Here is a 21,630-nt window from a genome sequence, read left to right as displayed (position 1 = left end):
GATAAATTCCCTCTTTCTGATGGTTTTATTCCTTCATGTTCCTAAAACTCAATTGCAGGTTAGGATGAACTTGTGTGTCTGAGAATAAACAGAACCTATTCTTTGAATCATACAATTTCGCCAATGAATGTTACATATTCTCGGTGCTTGTCTGTAGTATATCACTATAAACACAGTATTTTAGCCATGACCTTAATCCTTGACTGAGTGGAAAGTACAGGCTAACCATTTGTATCATTTGCATGGAAAACTTGATGGAAAAAAAACAACTTCCATTGACACCCATAATCAGCATTTCTCGCTGTTTCCTAAAGTCATTAATGGAGTGAGCTCATATGTTGCTCCACCAGAAAAAAAAATCAATCATCGCTTAAATTATTGATACAAGATCCATTTACCAATTGGCACAAGCCTAAAACATATTAGCAATCGTTTGAAGTTGTATATCTACAAGGTCCTATATGCACTCTCCCATATCCGTTTCGGCTCAATCCTTCAATTTGTTCATCATCTAGTAGATGATTATGTCTGTCGTCTTGTTACTGGGGAGACACTGAACAATTTGTTTTTCGGGGCTAAAATACTCCGTGGAGCTGAGGCGGTCGACAGAGTCAGCTGGTGCCTCAGCAGTGGTCGGGATTTCACTTGATATAGCCATCGCTTTTTGAATTAGCTCTTATTCTTCTGTGAATGTGCTGTGTGCTTTTCAGTGTGCTTGCCAGCTTGTGTGTATTTGTTGGAGCACAGAGTTGGCACTGTAAAGATTTTCAATTATGAGTAGCTGTACTGGAAGAATAAACAGTAAAACTATTGGCTAACCATTTGTATCATTTGCAATTAATGTAAGAAGTAAAGCTTGATTTTATTCCTGTCTTTCTCACTCTCTCCCCCATCCCTTGCTTTAATTGGCTTTTCAGTGTAAAAAATGTGAAAAAGTCACTAAGGCGGCAGCAGCTTTCCATTTAAACAGATTATTGATGGAACAGTTACCAGTCAGGCCCAAATAGCCCTTTGTAATCCTCACAGAGGACATTTAATTAACTGGCCTTCTTTGCCCCCCCCTCTCCCTCCTCATCTTTTTGTGTGGCCGACTTACTTTCTTTCTTCTCTTCTTTTTTCTTTTTTTTTTCTTACTGGTTTCTTTTCTTTAATCTCACTCCATTTCTCACTATTTTGTATGTATGCGTACAAGACACACCTGCAGACAGAGACAGAGTGCAGGTGTTGTCAGGTACAACAGAACATGCTAATGCTAAATGGGAGCTGGAGAGAGTGTGGAGGAGAGCAGTAAGACTGGTATTCCACATTTTGTGTTAGTAGTGTCCACACAATGTAGAGCACGAGGGGGGGAGAGAGATGCAGAAAATAAAGTATCAGAGAGTTAGAAAGGTGCTGATTGAGGTCATCAGAGTGTGATTGTGAGTGTGTGTGTGTGTGTGTGTGTGTGTGTGTGTGTGTGTGTGTGCCTGTTGGCTGCTCATCAGCTGCTCACTGATTGTCTTTCCATACATAAACATGTGCGCTCCCCTACATATGTAGAAAAACCATGTAATTAAACAAGTAATTACACGGACGTGCAGGGAAATGTGGAAAAATAACATGTTCTTTTCACTGCTATTTCTATTTGCACCCTGTAATGTGTATTTATGCTGAATGTGAACCACTTGCATCTACTTTGTAAAAACACAACTTTCTGACACTACCCTGTATTTAAGGAATGATATAACTCATAACTTGTTCTCTCACAGACATAGAATATCAATTGGATACTTGTTTGTTCTTATTAGGGTCCTTGTACGACTAGTTGTGTTATTGTGTCTTGCTGGTTATAAAACTTTATTCAGGTTTCCTTGACAAACTGTATCATTGATACGTTCATTATGTCCGGAAGATGTGTACTTTGCGGTGAATAAGTGTAATATTGGTTTCTATGTTATTTTTTTTTTTAGAAAAAAAACTTGACATTAGAATAAGGGTTGATGAAATCCAGCGTTCTGATTGGGCTCAGACTGAGTCACGGGGTGTACGTCATTTAAGCAATAAGGCACTTGAGGCACCCCAAATTTTCTCTTTTTTTCTAATCACTTTTAGATATTTTTTGTAGATAATAACCAGAAATGACGGGATCATAGTCTTGTTTTTACTTACCCAGTAAATCCACAAATACCTGAACGAAACACAAGGCTTACTTCGTAGCATTGATCCAAGAATTCTTTACATCTATTTCTGCCATGAAGCCGTCTTCTATTGATTTTTCAACTGGACTCGTAAAACCAGAGGAGAGCTGAATCTTTGTAGTCTCAAGGTAGCTTGTGTTGCTATCTGTATTTTCTGCTCACACAATTCTGTTAATAAAAAAAGGATGAGTAAACCACAAACAGTGTACAAGGAGTTGTTATACGATGCAATTAAATAGTTTTATTTTCGGAGTAGTATGTCAAAGCCTTTACTCCCTTTTGAATTGGATGGAACTAAATATATTAAAAAGAATTGACAAAAACTGTTTGTGCCCCTTCCATCTGGCAGGAGGCTGAGACCTCCCGCCACACAAACAGTTTCTTTCTGTCGGGAGTCGGGCTCATCAACAGAACCCGGTCCCACACTGACTGACTCCGATATCCCACCGGTCACTTGCTTCACACTCCACGTGCACATACACGTACACACACTTGTCACTTTCTAATACACTCACAACGTGGTTGTGTAGAGTATGGTTATCACTTGGACATTGACAGCACTTTTATTTTTATTCCATATCCCTCTAGCCCAAAGCCTTACATTTTATTCTGTAGAGCTAAATTGTCAATTTGTAAATTGAACATGTTATTTTATCTGTTGTGTTGTCCATTGTCGGATGTAATGCACTTACCGTCACGTCAAATTCCTTATATATCCAACATATTTTGGCAATAAATGTTCCTGATTCCTGATTAAAGTTTTAAGTGAAGCATTTTGTAATTTTTGCCACCTGAAGCTTCCTTAATGCACATCCATGAGTTACTGTTTGGTAATGCTAAAATCCAGACTTAGTAATACCAACAGATACCACCTTTAAATACAGGACAATCAAATCAATTTCAGCAATTGGCTACAGTTATTTATCGGCCCGGCTTCTGCGGTGAATTTTGAGCTTGCCCCTAGTGCAGCTACAACACGCATCAAGACAGAACATGTGTGTGAGAGGCAGGAAAAGTATGTATTTTGCGCACATATATTTTGCAAATAACTTTCCATATTTCAAAAACACAAATATTAACATGTATTTAAGCAATAAGGTACGAGAGGCTATACTTCATCTTCCAATGTAACAGTTCGGTGTTAGGCCCGATGTGCAGCGGAAAAAGTACTGCCTCAAGTACCTTATTTCTTTTATAATACGGTTACCAGCGAAATTATAAATAGTAAGTAAATAGCTGCCTTTCAGCACAAAGTAGTTGTACCCACCAAACATTAACTTAAAGTCTAGGTCTAGGGTTGCCTAACAACACCCCCGGACTGTTACATTATTGAACGATAAAATACAGCCTCTCGTACCTTATTGCTTTAATAATGCACAACCCGTGACTTACTCTCAACCAATCAGAACGCTGGATTTAATCTAACCCGTATTATAGTATCATTTATTATATATTCTTTTTTTTTGTGCTCAAGGAGGCTTGCTCCAGGTGGTGTGATGGCCCATTCTCCTCTATTGGCCATCCGCCACTGATGTGTGTGTGTGTGTGTGTGTGTGTGTGTGTGCGTATATATGTGTAAATAGGTATATATCTATATACATATATATACTCATACGTGCAGTTTCTTTATTCTTATTCGAGCTGCATTTATATGAGGAATATATGGGATAGGAAGAAGGATATGAGCAATCGTTTTGATTATTAATAAGAGTGGTCAAGGAGGTGCAGAATATATATTTTAATATCCTTGTATTCATTTATAGTGTTGTTGTGTGCTGCTGCCATTGACAGAAACCTCTGTGTTGTGGCGAGCTGTTCTTTTTTTCTGTATCATGATTGAATTAATGTTCTACCCTTCCGGGCCGCAGCGATGGACTGATCTCTGAGATTTAAACCTTTCGGTGTGTGAAGACGAGCCACGCCTTTAGTTTAGTCCATGTCCTGTAACTCTAGTGGCCGGGCTAGAAGAAGAGACAAACCTCTGATGTGATCGTCTGTCCCCACTGCGCAGTGAATGCGCCCTAGAATTAGACCTGAAAGACATTTCCTCTACCAGAGGGCGTTTTTACGATAGCATTCAATCGTTTGAAATGTCCTCCCACAAAAGCTTGATTCTGTAGAGACGGCCTCCTGTGTTTTTACGTTCTGGAAAGTCCTCTTTGACAAATACATGGGATTTTGTAAGAAGGGTCTGTCTTTCACATGGAGAACAAAACACTGCACAATAGTTAAACCAGATAACTTATAGGGAAGAACGAGTCAAAGATCCCTTCCAGCCAACACTGACTGTATTTACAAATACACAATTACTGCTCGCTTATCCTTATCAACGTCTGTATCATCTTCGAAAGTACGGCTTCGGTTGAGCCGAAGGAAAATTAAAAAGTTAATAAACATTTTAATAAAACAGGAAAAGTGAAACTAAAGTTGAAAGCAGACATTTTAATAAAGCAGGAAAAGTGAAACGAAAGTTGAAAGCGGACATTTTAATATAACTAATATGATTATTGGATTTTTTAATTGTCTGCTGTGAAAAGGTTTGTCATAATTTGATGTTTTTTTCTGCCCAAAGGGAGGCACGACAGAAAAGGCCTACAGCGGTTTGCAGGACAAAATGGCAATTTATCCAGCCTTGACCACAATTTGTAATTGTAGCAGAATTAACATGGACAAAAAGCAGCAAACACAGACTAAATGATTCATAATGTGTGTTTATATAGGGTTTAAAGACTCTACAGTCACTGCATATCCTCTGGGACCAAGATAACAGGAAAGTGCCGCGTGAAAATGAATATGTTTTATGCTTGGAACCATAATTGGAAAAATGAGGTTGGTGGGCAGAACAAAGCTTTCTGTAGCCTTATTAGGAATTGCAGGTCCCATTTTTTTAAGTATTGCAACATACCATTCGATCCAGTGAGATGCATTAATATGAGGGATGGCTGTAGCACCAAGCTGTGACTCCCATGGGGTCCTTTATTAGCCACTAATCCACTGATGATCGTTATTAGTGAGGCAGGAGTGTGTGTGTGTGTGTGTGTGTGTGTGAGATGCATTTTGGCATAGTGCTCTGTATATTAGCCCGGTGATTTATTATCAGGGTAATGCCATCCCTTCTTCCCCAAAGCTGCATTGTCCTTTTGCCAATTAATTCTGAATCCGTTATGACTACAGGGAGGAAGGGGGAGGGGGGGGGGGGCAGACAAAGAGAGAGAAACAGATCATCTACAGATACATTGGTTGAACCGTGGAGTCAAGTATATTTTTTAGAGGATTGTGGCTGGTTCATTTCCTTCTCGTGTCTTCTTTTGATGTCCACTTATGGCCTTCTTTCCAGCGCTCCCTCGCTCCCCCTCTCCTCTAATGCTATTGATTCAATTGCCTGCTCGCGGTTCTCATTTTATTTTCTTCTCTTCTTTAATTGTTCCATTTTCCACCATTGTTCTGCTGTTTCTATAACAACCAGGGAGAGTGGGGTCATTTCTCAGCTCCTGTGTTTCACTCTTAACCCTGTTCACCTGACACTCGGCTCGTTCTCTCTTCCTGCCTCGGTGCCGGCGACGGCCGTGGTTGGAGGCATTATGGTTTCCCAGTTGTCTGTCCATCCGTCCCATACTCTTTATTGTGATATCTATGGAAACCCTGCAGGGGATATCTTCAGGTTTGGCACAAATAAGGATGAATTGATCTGATGTTGTTGGTGAAACGGTCAAGGTGAGACCTGACACCCCACATTTCTTATAACTTAGGATTTAACACGGTAACTAGGACATTATTTTACTCAAAGGGCTGATATGATAGAATGGTGAGGTGATCACATTGCATCCCCAAAAGGTGAAAGAGAATGGTTACTATGAACAGAGGGGGCAGATTAGGCCCACGTCTCACCTTTGCTCGGGTGCTGAATGGGTGACTCCATGCGGGTTGAGGATGTGTGTGAGGCATCTATCTTTGAAGAAGGATCAACTGTCATCGCTGCAAAGTTTTGTTAAATGAACTCCGACACCAATTGACATGTAGCCCCGCGCCGTGGCACTATTTTAAGATTCATGCCTCTATGACAAATCAAAAGGTTGCCTTCAGGCTTTGATCCGTCCTTTATCTGCCACAGCACGTGGTGGAGTGTGAGAAGCGTCACACAGGGTGGCTTTGATTTAGTTCATCGTCCTGCCCTCTTCCACTGCCTCAATGATAGATGGAGTCGCTCAGACAAGTTCTGCATTTTGGTCATTGTGCTTTTGATTGTTTGAAGGTCAGAAAAGACCAGAACCAAAAGTTCCTATTCACTTCCATTAAATGTAAAAAAAAACTGGTACATTTGTAAAATTAAAACAGATCTGACACTGCTGTGCTAGCAACTTAATCACAAAGTAGACTGCTTTACAGTCTATTTGACTCTAAATGGAGCACCGCGTACTAAATGTACATCCTATTGTATCAAAGAAGACTTGTGCTGTCAAACTAGCCAAACTCCCTCCCCAGATTCTGTCTTTTTTCATAATTGATCACAACCTCAACCTGTTATTTATATAAGGTATTTGGAAGACTATAAGCCAACAGATCGTACATAGTTACAAAATACAAAAAGGATTATACATTTTGGAAATACTTCAATTTAGGCTTTTAAAAAGCTCTGGAGTTTTTAGAAATGTTTGGATCACACACGTCTCATGCTATTACCACCACTGGAACCTACATTTCTAAATATAATTTTAACAATATCAGTGTATCGTGGTGTGTTCAGGTGTCGCCTCACAGAAAGAAGGTCCCGGTTACCTTTCTGTGTGGCTTCTCTCCAGGTTCTTCTTGCTCTGGGGATTTGGTTAGTTGCTGTCTCTCGATCTTGTGAAGGTAGAAGGTGACTAACTGATTATTTAATCACAAACAAAATAACTTTTCTCTGCCACAGTCAGGGAAGCTAAAATATATTAGATGAACAGCGTATGGATCTCAGCCATCAGAAAGTAAATGTAGCACGACAGCATTAGTAGACACCGCTGTAGTCAGGACCTTCTTTGTGCGTGATATGGTGTGTATGTGACCTAAGTGTGTATCAGCATGATCGCTGTTTACATGAGTGAAGACAGGCAGCAGTGACCATAGCTGCTAGTCCTCTTTGATCCTTCTTGTGGTTCGTTGTCCATAAAACACATCCAGGAAAGAAATATATTGACACGACAGTTGAATGGAAACGAGCGCAACTTATTATAAACAGCTGAGAAGAAAAATACAGGATGACTTTATTGTGACCATTCATTATATTTAAAATCCTGGCAGGACCAGGATACCATAATTGTATCTATTCATTATATTTCTTTCTTCTGGTATTTGTTTTAGTGGGAAAAAAAACAAATCTGAAAAAAAGGTACCACATAAATGTGTAATTCATAAATTTGCTTTTGTTATCACTTTTGCTGTACTTGTACTTTGCTTAAAGGTGCTCATCGAGTTTAGGTTTCGTCTCCACACTCAACATGGAAAGTCCACAACACAAACATCTTAAGTTTACTAGTCAGAAAGTCCTAAAAATAAATAAGGTAGAGACGCCAATAAGTTCACATTGATTATCAAAATAGTTCATTCTGGTATTAATAGCATGTGTCAATAAATGTAGCAGCTTTTTTAGCTTTAAGTTGCATCAAGTGTTGTGGTTGTCTTAAGTATTACTTTGGTTAATTCTTGAGTCAGCGTTGTGCGTTTCCGCTACATGCACACAAGTTTTACATTTGTGCAACAAGCTCCCCTTCTCTTTTCTAGTTGGTACCGGTTTGTTGCCATGTCTAATGTATCTCTGAGCTGGCTCGCCTGTACTGTCACATGGTTCGCTCTCTTTTCTGAGGGAGAATAACAGAGTGGAGTTTCATGCCGAGACCATCACCTCAAGACCAAAGGGAATAAAACAGCCTCATTCACTTCTTTTCTTAATATCAGCAAGCAGTTCAGTGTTTGTGCATGTCTCATGTGTGGGAAACATTCTTCTCAAATACAGCATTGGTGGTGTGTTTCTGTAACCAAAAGCCATCTGATTTCTCACTAACTGCGCAGTGGATTTACATCCTCGAACCAACACAAAGCGTGTTGCAATGTCATCAAGGAAGGTGTCTGCCTTGAATACGGTCTGCCCCCCCTACCTGGAAGCGTCTCTGAACTGCGCCCCTCCCCGTTTCATCCCTTTTCAGGTCCAGAGTGGTACTTGGTGAGAGTGGAGTTGACTGTGACGGACGTCAACGATAACATCCCCGAATGGGTCATGGTTCCCGCTCCCTACCTGGCCGTGGTTTCCCCTGACGCCACTGCGGGCGCTCTGGTCTACAAGCTGCACGCTGAGGACGGGGATGAAGGCAACAACGGGGAAGTGGAGTACTTCCTGTCTGACGGTAGGCTTTTCTTTCTACTTTTCAGCCGCGTGACCTGCATGACTTGAAAAGCGCGAAGCTCAAAAAGAAAAGATGGCGGACCAAACTCCGTAGAATAGGGGGTCCCTGCTCCATCTCGCCATCAGTTTGGGGGCCCTTGGCCTGAAAACCGTCGAAGAGCCCTGGTGTAGAGAATAGACGCATGCGTTTGCTGCTGTGGTAGAAAAATAGTCTCATGAGTTAAACCTCGGAGACCTTCAGGTTTCAAAAGGAGTTTAAATGATGTCAATAGTGTGTTTTTGTCTGTCATCATTGTATAATGCAGAGGCAATAAATGCATCAGGGTTAATACTTTTTTCTAAATGGATCTCATGATTAAAAATCATGCCTGTTTCTGCTCCTTGTAACTTGAGCCTATTTTTAAGCTGGTTAATATTTCATGCGCACAGTTATTTTCCAGCGTAATTAAATTCATTGCTCCTCGACACAGAAATAATTGCTTTCCTTATTGTTTGCCATGCAATGATTTTTTGGAATCTGTTAAACCGCCGTCTATCAATAGGCAGCCTTCCAATTTTCCTTTTGGGGGTGACGGAAAGTAAATCGACGGCACAAATGTTGAGAAAAACCAAAACCTGTCGAGACGGAAGTTTTCAGTGGTTTAAATAGATTTTGGTTTAATTGTTCTGTGAATGCGGAACTTGGTGTGACAGGATGCCCTCTATCAGGAAAACGAAAATGATAATTACCAAAAATGATGAAAAAGGTCTTTGCTGTAGCTGATTCTCTGCTTTTTCGTGGTTCACATCTCACACGCCGACTTGTCTCTATCGTATTTACCGCCTTTGTGACTCTCTTGAACGCCGCGGTATTTACACAGCTTCTTGCGGTCCTTTGCACTGCTTGAGTCTGAGCTGTAACCTCTGGAGTTTATTACCAGTCCAGGGCTGGTTTTGTGCTTTGCTGTCATTTCCGTTTATGCTGAAAGCCTCCTCAACACGAACCCAGAGAAGGAAGTCTGGGGGGAAAAGGATAACGGCCAGCAGCAGCTTCTTCTCGCCCCATGACGTTAGGCTTCATCTCTCTGGGAAGTTTATCTGCTGTGGGAAAAACTCGCTCTACATTTCTGCTAATATCTTTGATTTTATGACCTCCACATCTATCCTCAAACAACATCTCTTGCTTTTATTTTTTTCAGGTCACTTCAAAAACATATTGATCAATTTTTTCTATTATTAACAATTATTTTACACTTGCATTTCTTTACATAGTGTTCTTTTTGTAGCCTGATCTACATGGTCTCTATTCCTTTGTTATTTAAATAGAAATGAAATGTGTGCTCCGTTGAACCGGCCCTGTTGCTTCTCTGTGCAGGCGGCGACGGGCGCTTTGAAGTGGACAGGAAGAGCGGCCATGTGCAGACCACGGGCCTCCCCCTGCAGCGCGACAGGGAGTACCTGCTGACGGTGGTGGCCGCCGACCGGCTGGGCAGCCGCAGCGCCCCCGTCGTCGTGTCGGTGGTGGCCGGAGCTCGGCCGCCACAGTTCACCAATGCCTCCTTCACCATCGGCATACCGGAAAACACACCCGAAGGACAGCCGTGAGTGCACACAAACACGCACACGGGGAAACAGAAATGAGAGGAAGACGTTCTCACTGTAGAATTACTTCCAGCACGTTGGCTCTGCAACACAAAATGTAATTGTCCTAACCGGCATTTCTCCCTATTTAGTGTTCAATTTCAGTCAATCTCTGGGTGTGCTAACTCATCATGTTTTACTTACCGCACATAATACATGCAGCACACGAGTGAAAGCACTGGCTTCATGTGTCACAGTGTGGCATTTTAATGCGATGGATTTAATGCATGTTTGAGGTAGTACTTTATTAGTGTGATTAATACATACACACGCCTGCATGCCTTCACAGATTAAACTGCGTAGGCCTGCGTGTCCTGGTTACAGTTTACAGTTAGTTTCTTTTAGATCTTTTCACCGCTTTACCTTGAAAAATCCGTCTATGACTTTAGTTCAAAATGTACCAATCACACAATAAAACAAGCAAAGTTGTTTCAATGAACATTACTTTGATCCCTTTTTAATGTGATTTGTCAGGAAATTGATTTAATCTCCATAGTTGAGCCTTCGCACAGTGTTATTCTAGTGCCTTTCTTTCAGTCAAATTTAGTCTCCTCCCCTTATTTATCAAGTAATGCGGTCTACTTCATTCTAATGTATAAATAGCCATTCTTCTCTGCATATACCACAATATACTTTACTCTTCTGCCAACTCTGGCAACTCTTCTAGCCTGGTAACTCAACAACCTCCATCTTCATATGCCGCCATTGTCAGCCTCGGCTCAGTTATGCTAAATCCAAGCAGAGGTTAGAACCAGGGACCCGGCTGCTTGTGTGCAACACCAGAAGAAAGAAGCCGGCTTTTAGCTGCAAAGCACTTAATCAAATCAAATAAATGCTTGTACTTCACCGTGCAGTCCTATCCGTAACAGATTCGTCACCTGCACCTCCGTGTAATGAAGCGCTATGAAGGAGACCGAGCGAGACCGGCAGCTTCTGTTTCCCCATAAGGCGTCTCCAGGGACACTTGAGAGGCGGACAGTAGGGTAATAGCTGCTCTGCTGCTGGGCCACTCTACAGGCCTCCTACTGCGGGATGCGGCCCCACCAACAATAGCCATAGCTGATTATCATTGGTGTTCCATGTCAGGACCTGTTTAGTTGCCGTAGTGGAAAACACCTCTCAAACACACAAAAATGTTCAAGAGACGTACATATTTACTCTGATATCCTCTATTTAACCCTCTACGGCACATTCAGTCAATGATGCACTTTTTGTTCATGTGTCCTCAGCTTCCTCGTCACACCTGCTGTGTCCTTCCAGAAGAAACTGATCAGCTACAGCCTCCTCATCAATCCCAGCAGCCTCTTCTCCATCTCAGCAGAGACCGGTGAAATCAGCCTGACCCGCCCCATCGACTACGAGAGCGACCAGCATCGGTACTTGCTGCTGGTGCGAGCCAGCGAGGGCCTGGACAGCATGAGCAGTGCAGCGGAGGTGCGTGTTTGTGTGTGTGTGTGTGTGTGTGATGTCACATTTCCACTGCTCACTTTAAAGATTTGAATGTCTTCAAACCTCAAAGGTTGTTGACATTGCAAGGCTCTCTTTTGTCAAGTCCTACCCAGAGACAGCATACTAGGAACAATGGTGTTGGTGTTGGTAGTTCCACACGGCTGACTTTGATCAGCAGCATTTCAAGCTATTGTCACGTCCTTCTTGGGAAGAACGCCGTAACCACTTAACAACAACTGCACAATTTATGTGAGACCTCAAGTTTTGTCTTCAGTCGAACCAAAATAGAACTGTCTGTCTGGAAGGACTGCTCTGGAATCCCGATGACTTCCTTATGCTGTCAGGAAGTGAGAAAACAGCGGTTGTCCGCTGCAGGCGTCGCTGCATCTGGTCTGGTTTCCATCATTACTCAGGCCTCAGGCTCAAACATGTCCCGCTGAACAGATCTGTCCTCAACTGCTTTGCTGTGGGCCCCTGTGAACTACAGAACACAGAGAGGCTGTACGGACGGGAGGGAGGGAGGTCAGAGAGCATGATTAATACATCTAATAGCGAGAAAAGGGAAAGAAAGAGGGAACTTGCCAGTGAGTTGGCATGTGCACTTGTCTGCCCGCACTGCTGCCCTGGGTGAGCGGCCTCCTCGGCTCAGTGCTCGCCCTGTGGAGTCCGGCTAGTCCTTTGAACATCCTCACATAGTCCCATCAGCGCTGAAACGCCAGCACCTCCTCGACCGTGTAAACCTCCTTTCTGCACAGCCGCCTCCAGCTGTGCAGCGTGACACCAGCGGATAAAAACTACGCAGTGGGAGGGGGTAGTCGCTGACAATGGTGCCAGTGATGCAAGGATCCTCTTGGAAAATGTCAATTCCCGTAATGTTTTGCAATGCCGAATGAAAAAAACCCATAATCTGTATCTTTTTATAATATACGCTGATAATATACGGCCACAATAGAAATTAGACATTAGTTTTAAAAACACCTGCAAAGTAACTTTATTCGTTTGTTTTCTTGACCTGTTGAACACAATTAAGTGCTCCGAATGTTACTGGCCAATATTTACTTGAATAAATTGATCAGTGGTCTCCCCAGTCCATTGAGAACCAACATTGTCAGCTTGTCTTGGCGCTGCTGAAATGGCCTCGCTGTTACAGCCCTCTGGGTTGGAAGTAGTCAGACAGCTAAATCGAAATCTGTATAAAAGCCAGCATACTTGGATCATGCACACACACACACACACACACACACACACACACACACACACACACACACACACACACACACACACACACTAGATGAAGACACTGTTGTGTTAGTGTTACGGCTGCATGAGCTGATATTGCTTTTATTCAGTTTAGAGTTAACAAATAAATGCAGTAAAAATACTAAACCACTGTACTTCAGGGAGGGGGATTATTGTACAGTGGGAATCACAGCCTCATCAAATCCCCCCCCCCCCTCCATATTACATAAGACCTTGTCAGCATGCTGACCAATCCAGAGAGACAACCTGTGACCACGTCAAACTCTGTTTGATTCTACAGCCTCGCTGTGAACTCAAGCTCAACTGCTTATTTCTAGTTGGTCCAGTAACATGAATTAACTTTACAGAGTTGAAGCGTTGAGCCAGCGCCTCTTAATTTAGAGCATTGTATTTTTGTTCTTCTACTAAAGTTTACTTTAGTATTATTAAAAGGGGAATGTCGAAATAATGCTGCATCTTCATCTTAATTAATGTAACTGCTATATTGTCTCTGTTCTTTAGAATATATGTCTCAGTCTATGAAAACAGAGTATTTGTGTTGACTGGAGTCACTGAGCATGACTTTTATGTGCAGGTAGTTTCCAGGATTCTCCCTCCAGGTGTGATATCTCATCAGCGCCATTAGTTACTTAACCAGGCTGAGACCTGCCTGCAGCTGCACCATGTGTGTGTGTGTGTGTGTACAATGTCTGTGTGCACATGTTACCCATCTCTTTTCACATACATGTACCGTATGGATCAACGTCTTGATCCCTCCCTATTTCCCATGGCACACTGCCATGTAAACACACACACACACACACACTCAGAGGCAAACAAAGATTAACGGCCGCTGGTAAACACAAAACCCTTTAGGGAGTTGACATGGTCAGATTTTATTTTGCTGTCCATTGCTTCCAAGCTGATCTTTGCTTAGGGATTAACTGATATTATAGAACTTTTTTTTTTTACCTACCAGGGTTTAATACCAGTGGTATTTGCCCACCACTCACAGCGTGTGTGCTGATGGCTGTTTGTGTATTGGAGCGTGATGTGAATGTTTTTGTCTACACCGCGGTGTTCATGGGGAAAGCAGAAGTGGGGCTGGTGGTCAGAGAGGCCAGAGAGCCTTCCAGCCCACGTCTGAACTCATTCCCCAAGAAAGCTGTGAGCAGGCAGTAAACATCTGCCAGAAGATGCTGTGTTTGCCTCCCTGCCCTTCATGAACTGAGCAGCACCACAGAGACTCACGCACACACACATGCTCTCTCCATAGCAATTCATCTCTGCCCACTGATCCACTTGTTAGCTTTAAAAAAAGTTGCATAAGATTGCATTGTACGCCGACCTGGCGAAGGTGCCGACTCTGCAGAAGCTCGGCCACTGCAGTGGGGTAAATGAAGCACAGGGATCAGGATTGGAGCTGGTCGGGATGAGGCTTCTCTCCGGCCAGGGATGGGATTCATTTGGGTTTCCCGCGGATGGAAAACAACTCGATCCAAATGGATGGTGCCTGAAGTAGTATTCCCAGATCTAACATTTTCATAACACCAACCCGGTGTGACTTTTAAGCTCTTTGTCCACCCTGGGAATAAGATTTACACCAGGATCCAATGCCAGGGTCCAATGCCAGGGTCTAATGCCAGGGCCTGGGGCAGCGATATTCAACTGAAATGTAAAGACGTCCAGTTACTGAAATGAGAGACGGAAAGATAAAGTGCTTTACCACAAGAAGAGTTTAAATTTCCCCTTTTCTGTTTCACATTTTGACTCAACGGTCTCAGCCAATTATTACTAATAAATCACATTTTAACAATTGAACATTTTATGGTTCAATATATATTTCTGTTTTGCTCAGTGGTAGAATTGAGCTCCCTGGTCCTGCCAGGATTTTAAATCTACTCACGTGCAGGTGCTCGTTGTGCCTCATAACGACGTTTTAATGGTTTCTAGGCATATGAGAGACATATGAAAAGGTTTAGAGCTCCAGTGGAAAGTATGACCAGAAATGAGTCCGTCCATTCTGGATTAAATGCTCTACTTTCGCTGTCCACTTTTGTCTTTTTGCACAGTGCCATTTGTTCTTTATTTGTCTGACTTGCCCCTTTGTCTCGCTTTCTCCGTCTCACTCGTCTTTCTCTTCCTGCCGCCTTTTGATTTGTAATCTTCCGCTATCTCTCTCATTTCATCATCCTACCTGGAATGCAAAGACTTGAGTGGTGGAGTGGTATCACGTGGGATGGCTTAACTTGAATGCCATTGGTCGGTGCATTAAACCGCTACCGTAACGACGACCAAAGCTGCGCCGGTTAAAAAGTCTGGTTTAAATCACTGTCTGTTTTAGCTTTAGGTAATTCCAATGCTGCATTTAAAAAAAGTCCTTTTGTATGTGGGTAGCCTTCGTGTCACGCCTTTGACCTGCTCCCTGTGTCTCTCCCCATCTTTCCGTCTCTCTCTCAGGTACGGGTCGTTATCGTCGATGAAAACGACTGCGTCCCAGAGTTCCTCCAGTCCATTTACAGCAAAGACGGCGTGCCGGAGACAGTGACCACAGCCACGTCCCTGCTGCAAGGTAAGACTTCCGGGCACGCCTCAGAAAGATTATGTTCCGCCCATGATCTCCTGCTGCATAGTGGAAATGTTCTCAAACGACGGTAAACAAAAGAACTAAAGAAATGAGAAAAGGTGTTTTTTTTCTCCTAAACTTAACTAATATAAATCTTCCACGCAATGCTGAAAATATTTGGCACAACTAATCATCACAATACATCATGAATTAATCATTTCATGGTCATTAATCACGATGTTACTAGTACGAGGGATGCTGCAGTGCTTTGTTTGTTTTATTTGTTTTTTCCAGTCTCGGTGTAATAAATATCAAGTTACTTTTCCGTGTGCCTGTCAGGTGGTCGTACAATTCTACACTTAAAACACAGCATATTTTTACTTCTGGAATTCCTGGAATAGAAGGTAACCCAGGTGCAGCTTGGGGGCTGTGAGTGTGGTCTCGGTTATGGAAATGTTTGAGAAGCCGCGCCGCATCGAAGCTTTCAGAACAACGCTGGAGTGGCTGAGCTTTTTTATCATTCATATGTTCTGACTGGTGGGGAAACTGAGGAGGTACTTGTCAGCACTGGCAGCCGTGAAATCACCAGCACATCCATCCGGCCTGTCCTTCACTGTAACGACACAATTTACACATTTCCACAAGTTTCATCTCGTGTGAAGCAATGGTGACTGTGAGCAGTGTGGGTGCGACTTGTCACAATGTGAGCCGTCACATAGGAGGGCGGCACGGTATACCGGTGCAAACTACTGACATTGCTCTTCGGCAGGCGGCAGAATTTATTTTACAGGTGAACGCAGAGCGCGCAGCGGTCAGCGCTACTTTTCGTGTCTTGAGATTGAGTCATGGTTATAACTTTATAACGACAATAAATAACCCACAACAAACATTATTTAACGGGGCAAAACACCACGACACAACAGCTTGTGACACATTGTACATTTATAAAAATTACCCCGCCAAACTGCATGTCTGTTGCTACATGAAAACACGGAAAAGAGCGATACAGGAGGAACAACGAGGGACGCGAGCAAGTTGGCCGGCGAGAACCTGTCACACTTGTCTACCTTTTTCTTATATCTTTATAAGAGTCAAATTATTGGATCCAAATTGCCTGCTGCATAAAACAACTTTCCCACTTAAAGCTCAACATCCTCTTGTTTACAGCTCAAAACAAAGTACTGCTTGAAAATCAATAAAGCGGTTTACTTGCTGTTGGCTTAGAATGGAAACGCCAACAGAGCTGCAAATGAGTATTGACAAGATAAAAATGCAGGAAAATAATTGCTGAATTATGTAAATTATTAATGACTGCTGTTATGACGCGGCGTTGAAAGTGCTCATTAAGTTTCGCTGCAGGCAGAACACTTTTGGATCGGGTTCACATTACATGTACAAGTTTTGTTGAGGCGCTTTGATTTTGTGTTCTCAGTCCAGTTCATTCTCGTCAACAGAATATCTCAGGAATGCCTCGAAGAAATGTCTTCAAATGTCTTAAGAAACTCCACTTGAACTCACGGAGGAACTCATTTGAAAATGTTGGTAGTTAGTCACTCTAACCTCGCAAAGCACCTTTCAACTCCAAATCATACGTTGATCACGAGAACTCTACAGTCTGAAATGAGCAAGTGAAGACGTTAGTGACGGTTCTGGGTGTAAACTGCAAATGGCTGTAATAATTCTAGAAACCTGTGGTGGATCACAGGGAGAGGTGAGGGGGTTGGTGATGGAGGGGAGGTATCTTACGGCCAGATGGCTCCACCCGCACGCCTTATATGGACTTCCTGCCTAGCGAGGAGAGGGTGGGAACAGTTAGTAATTAAGGGGAGCATAAGAAGGGGAACAGACAACCCAACAGGGGGAAGAGGGGAGAAGGGGAGAGAGACCAAGTGAGACGTAGTTTTGGAAAGTAGAGAAAGATTTTACCAAGTGTTAGATAAACTGGATTGACCTGGACTGGCTGTCTACCGCCCCGTGTACCGAACTGTTTTGGAAAAGGACCTGGTAAAAGAAGACGACGAGAGCGGCTTGGGAATGGTGACGTGGTGTTGAGCTTATCCTCCTACACGGGCAATTATTCAAAATAAACTGTGTCCAACTGTACCCAGTGGCCGGCTTGTGTTCTTGATCAGTGACGTGGAAACTTAAAACCCACGGGCCTGCCACAAACATATCTACAAATGTGCTGCACTCCCACTATGATGCATTGCGATCATTGTAATCATCCATATCATTATCCCCCTTAATTGAGCTGCCCGTTTGATGGAGGATAAATGGTCTTATACACACAGTTTGCAAACACAGTGTTACACCAAATTACAGAACATTTCCAACCTGTCAAATGTGTTGTCTTCGCAGGCAGTTCAGTTGACTAGTCGTGAAGATGGAAAGCAAAGATATTTGCTGTTTGAATCAATTGAGTAGATTTATTTTTTAGATAAAATTGTTTAAGGGTTTTTTGTACAACACGGCTAGCAAAGCACTCCCTTAAACATTCATTTGGCTATAAACTGTTGCCACAAATAAATAATTATTAACTTGACTATATTAAGGGATTATTAATATTCTAGTACATCCATAGTTTTTATTCATCCTGATGAAGCTCAAAGTAATAACACAATAATATGCCTTTCCGATATTGAGGGGGGTTGGATGCATGTTCTCTCTGGTATTTAAGTGTGCATTTAAAGAGATGCTGTATGCGAATCAACGACTGGAAGAGAATCTGTCCCTACTCAAACAATCAGCAGACACCTCTCTCCAGGCCCAGACAGCGAAGGCGTCCCACATTACGTCAAACAGCGCGTGAATACAGCCAACCTCAGAACCCTCCCCAAATCCTCACCACCAATCACAAAGCACTGACTTCCTATCTGACTTCCTCACCCAGCTCCGCTCCCTCTCTCCTTCCATCCTACTGCCTGGTCATTTCAACATCCACCTTGACTGATGCTCCACCTACAGCGCTGCATCATCAACTCCTGTTCCGCCAGACCCAAAGTCCTTTTCTCCAAGATAAACAAACTCTCCCAACCTACAGACAATCTCTCCACTCCTCCACAGCAGATAATTGCAACTCTTTCCTGTCGTTCTACAAAGCAAACATTGATCCCATCTATAACCAACTGGCCACTGCCAGCCGCGCTGTCGGGAGCGCAGCATGACGCACGCAACATCAAATCCATTCGATGCACACCGAAAAACAACAACTTTCCGCCCAATGAAAGAGCTCAGGCTGATGTAGTAATAAATATGTATTTGTTTAAAAACTGACAGACCTGGATGTTGATGGTAACTATTGAAAAAGGAAGATTTGGTTCTGCCTTGGAAAATTGTCCTCATGGGACACAAGCTTGTGCAGCCAGGGTTAGGGGGTCTCTCTCTCTCTCTCTCTCTCTTCTGTTCTGCCATCTGTCAAATTCGTGTCAGTGAGGGACAAAGTTAACAAGGCAGTAAGGAAATTAGGTGTTGGGTGTAGGATGCAGAACGGCCGCTAAGCTTCCTGCCATCAACAGATGCACTCAGGGAGGTGAGAAGTTCCACCCTGCTGCGCCGCTCTGTGCGTGCGTGTGCTTACACATGTGTGTGTGTGTGTGTGTGTGTGTGTGTGCGTGTGTGTTGTACCAGGGTTTTCTCTGCACTTTATGATATCTCAAACACTGTATTCCGGAGCCTTTTACAGTTTCCAATATTGTGGCTTGAGCATCGGCTATGTACTTGTATACACCCCTCACACTCTCTGCTCCCAAAAGGCTTTTCTGTCTTTAAGAAACTAAGTGCAGTAAAACGCATGGCACAATGAACAGAATTCATTCTACCCGAATCAGTTTGGAGTGCACCTGAAGCTGAACAGTCCAGGTTCTTAGTAAAAAAACAGGTTTAGAGCCACAGTATTAAATGAGGGAGAAATAGGCATCCAGAATCTCTGCTAAATTCTGTGCTAATTATCCCATAGTAACTCCCATCGTGACGGTGGACAAGTGTGTACTTTGACATGTTGGATAGAAAAGCTGAGTGCCAAGCAAGCCCACTTGGTTGGTTTCCATAGAGATCTGAGTCTTCTTCAGTTTCCCTCTTCAGTACCAAATCATTATATTTCAGTCTGACGTGTAGTGATGCCAGCAGAGCTATGCTGATTACAGAGGGACCTGCTGATGAATACATCCTCAAATAGTGCTCTGAAAACTCTACTTAGTAAATTAGATATTGACCCACGTGTGTTGTGCCTTTGGCCGCTGCGTTTGATTGGACGCCGGGCAGACACCGGCGCCACAGTGCATTTTCTACCCATTGTTGCCGGATGAGAGGTTATTCATCACTTTGCAGCTGCAAAACGGCTGCATTTCAGTTGTTATTCAGAAAATGTGGTCCTTGTAACCAGGATGGCAGGGCAAAAAATACATTTTATCTCCTTTTATTTATTTTATCCAGCTTGCTGATCTCAGCATACATCTAAATAACAGACTTACAGTAAGTCCGGGCACCAGATATGTTGTAGTTTTCTGTTGTGTATTGCAATTTTTCTAAAAAGAAGAATTAATACACATAGAGAAGCTGCTTTTGCAGCTGTCGATGTATTACTGGCAATTTAATGATGAAACTCTCGTTTCCACTGTTAACAGACCAATACAATGTTATTTTCAAATGTACTTGCAAACTGTAATCCCTCTAATTCAACCTGCCATTTTCTCTCCTCCCCCTCCTGTGATGTCTACATCTTTATTTATTTAATTAATCTGTGTGCACAGAAGGTACTGAAGGTCACCACTATTTTCAAGAATGGGTCGGGATGAGCTGATCCCCCAAGAAATTCTGTAGTGTGAATAAATTGTGAGAAAAAGATGTAGTCGATAGTCGTTCCGCATCATCAGCTGATGATTATCATGACGATATTCTAAAGACGGAGTGGAAACCAGTTTACTGGTGAGGCGTTTTAGGGGATTTCCATGGTATCCTCAGCATGACTTTCATAAGGTTTTCCAATTAGTAGTAATTCAATGAGCCTCTCTGTTGAAGTTCAACTTAATTATTCAGGACATCATCGTTATGGGTGAAGTTGTTTTTTTGGAAAATGTAATTCATTTTCCTTAATTATATGGTTGTTCCGGATGAAGACTCGAGGCCACAGTTAAAAACATTTATTTTTAATAAGAAAATCCATGCAAAATCAATGAATATTCCAATTAAAATTGAACACGAACTGCCATAATGGAATAAAACAAGTTATGTTGATGAAGTTTATAAACAGTCTTTTTCATTTTGTTGAAATCATTCATTCATTTAAAATATGAATCTGAATCGTGCTGGGAGTTTCTCTTGGGGTTAACAGATTGTAAGCTTTTGCAAACAGTGATGTTCTGTCAATGCGTGAAAGCGCCTGTATTCACTGACTTGGGTGTTTGTTTGTTTTTGTGTGTTTAAGAGCTCGAGCCAAATGCAATGTAAGGTGAATTGGAGAATTGAGGGTTTGATGGCAAAATGACTTGTTAGCAGAAAATATGCTTATTCAAATCCCTCGTGGATCCTTTCAGTTTTAGCAAGGCAATCAATTTGTGGCCGAGCGAGGCGCGGCTCCATGGATTCCCAATGTGTGTAGTGTGGAAACAGAAATGGTGCAAAACGACAGTCCTTTCAATGCATGCTCGGCAAATAACACCTACTCCCTTTGTAGGAACTGGATAGCACATTACTTTCACGTTGTGCTGATCTTCAGTCAGTAATAAAACGTGTCTCTGAATTATTAATAGAACAGATTATATGTGTCTAATTCAGCTCATACCTTCTATTTCACCATGACTTGATGAGTACGTTTGTTGTAAGTCATTTCTAATGGGATTTCATTCTACTAAAGGAGCCCAAGCGGGTCAGAAAAAGGTGAAAAATGTATTGATCCTGTATGACTGGCAACGCCACCAAATGTAGACATTTGAAAATATTTTTCGGATGAATAGCCCTATTTTGATGCCAATCTTATAACCTAAATGTGCAATTACACAAAATGTGCTAAAAAGATAAATGTTTGTTTGTGCTGTCATGCTATATCAGAAGACAATTTGACTTTTACAATGTCATACATATTTCAGATTTGTATTAACCTCCAAGGATGTTGCTATAGGATATAAGTGAGAATGAATAACAGCCAGGCACGTGCACAGACATTCTGGGGGTCAGGTGCTCAAACCAAAAGGGAACAGCAACAGACA

The 21,630-nt window shown here is 42.5% G+C and overlaps 1 protein-coding gene across 1 annotated transcript in view; it reads left to right on the top strand.

Annotated features, from left to right (window-relative positions):
• Nucleotides 1-21,630, top strand: part of LOC120807643 (neural-cadherin) — a 285,961-nt gene that overhangs the window by 115,174 nt on the left and 149,157 nt on the right. The window contains exons 2-5 of the mRNA XM_040159884.2: nucleotides 8,357-8,554; nucleotides 9,908-10,133; nucleotides 11,403-11,607; nucleotides 15,322-15,433. Coding sequence (XP_040015818.2) covers nucleotides 8,357-8,554; nucleotides 9,908-10,133; nucleotides 11,403-11,607; nucleotides 15,322-15,433 — 741 coding nt within the window. The remainder of the gene's footprint in view (nucleotides 1-8,356; nucleotides 8,555-9,907; nucleotides 10,134-11,402; nucleotides 11,608-15,321; nucleotides 15,434-21,630) is intronic.

This window comes from Gasterosteus aculeatus, chromosome 12 (genome assembly GCF_964276395.1).
Source record: "Gasterosteus aculeatus chromosome 12, fGasAcu3.hap1.1, whole genome shotgun sequence".
NCBI lineage: Eukaryota > Metazoa > Chordata > Actinopteri > Perciformes > Gasterosteidae > Gasterosteus > Gasterosteus aculeatus.
The sequence above is the reverse complement of the archived record's forward strand: the minus strand, read 5'-3'. Positions and strand labels throughout refer to the sequence as shown.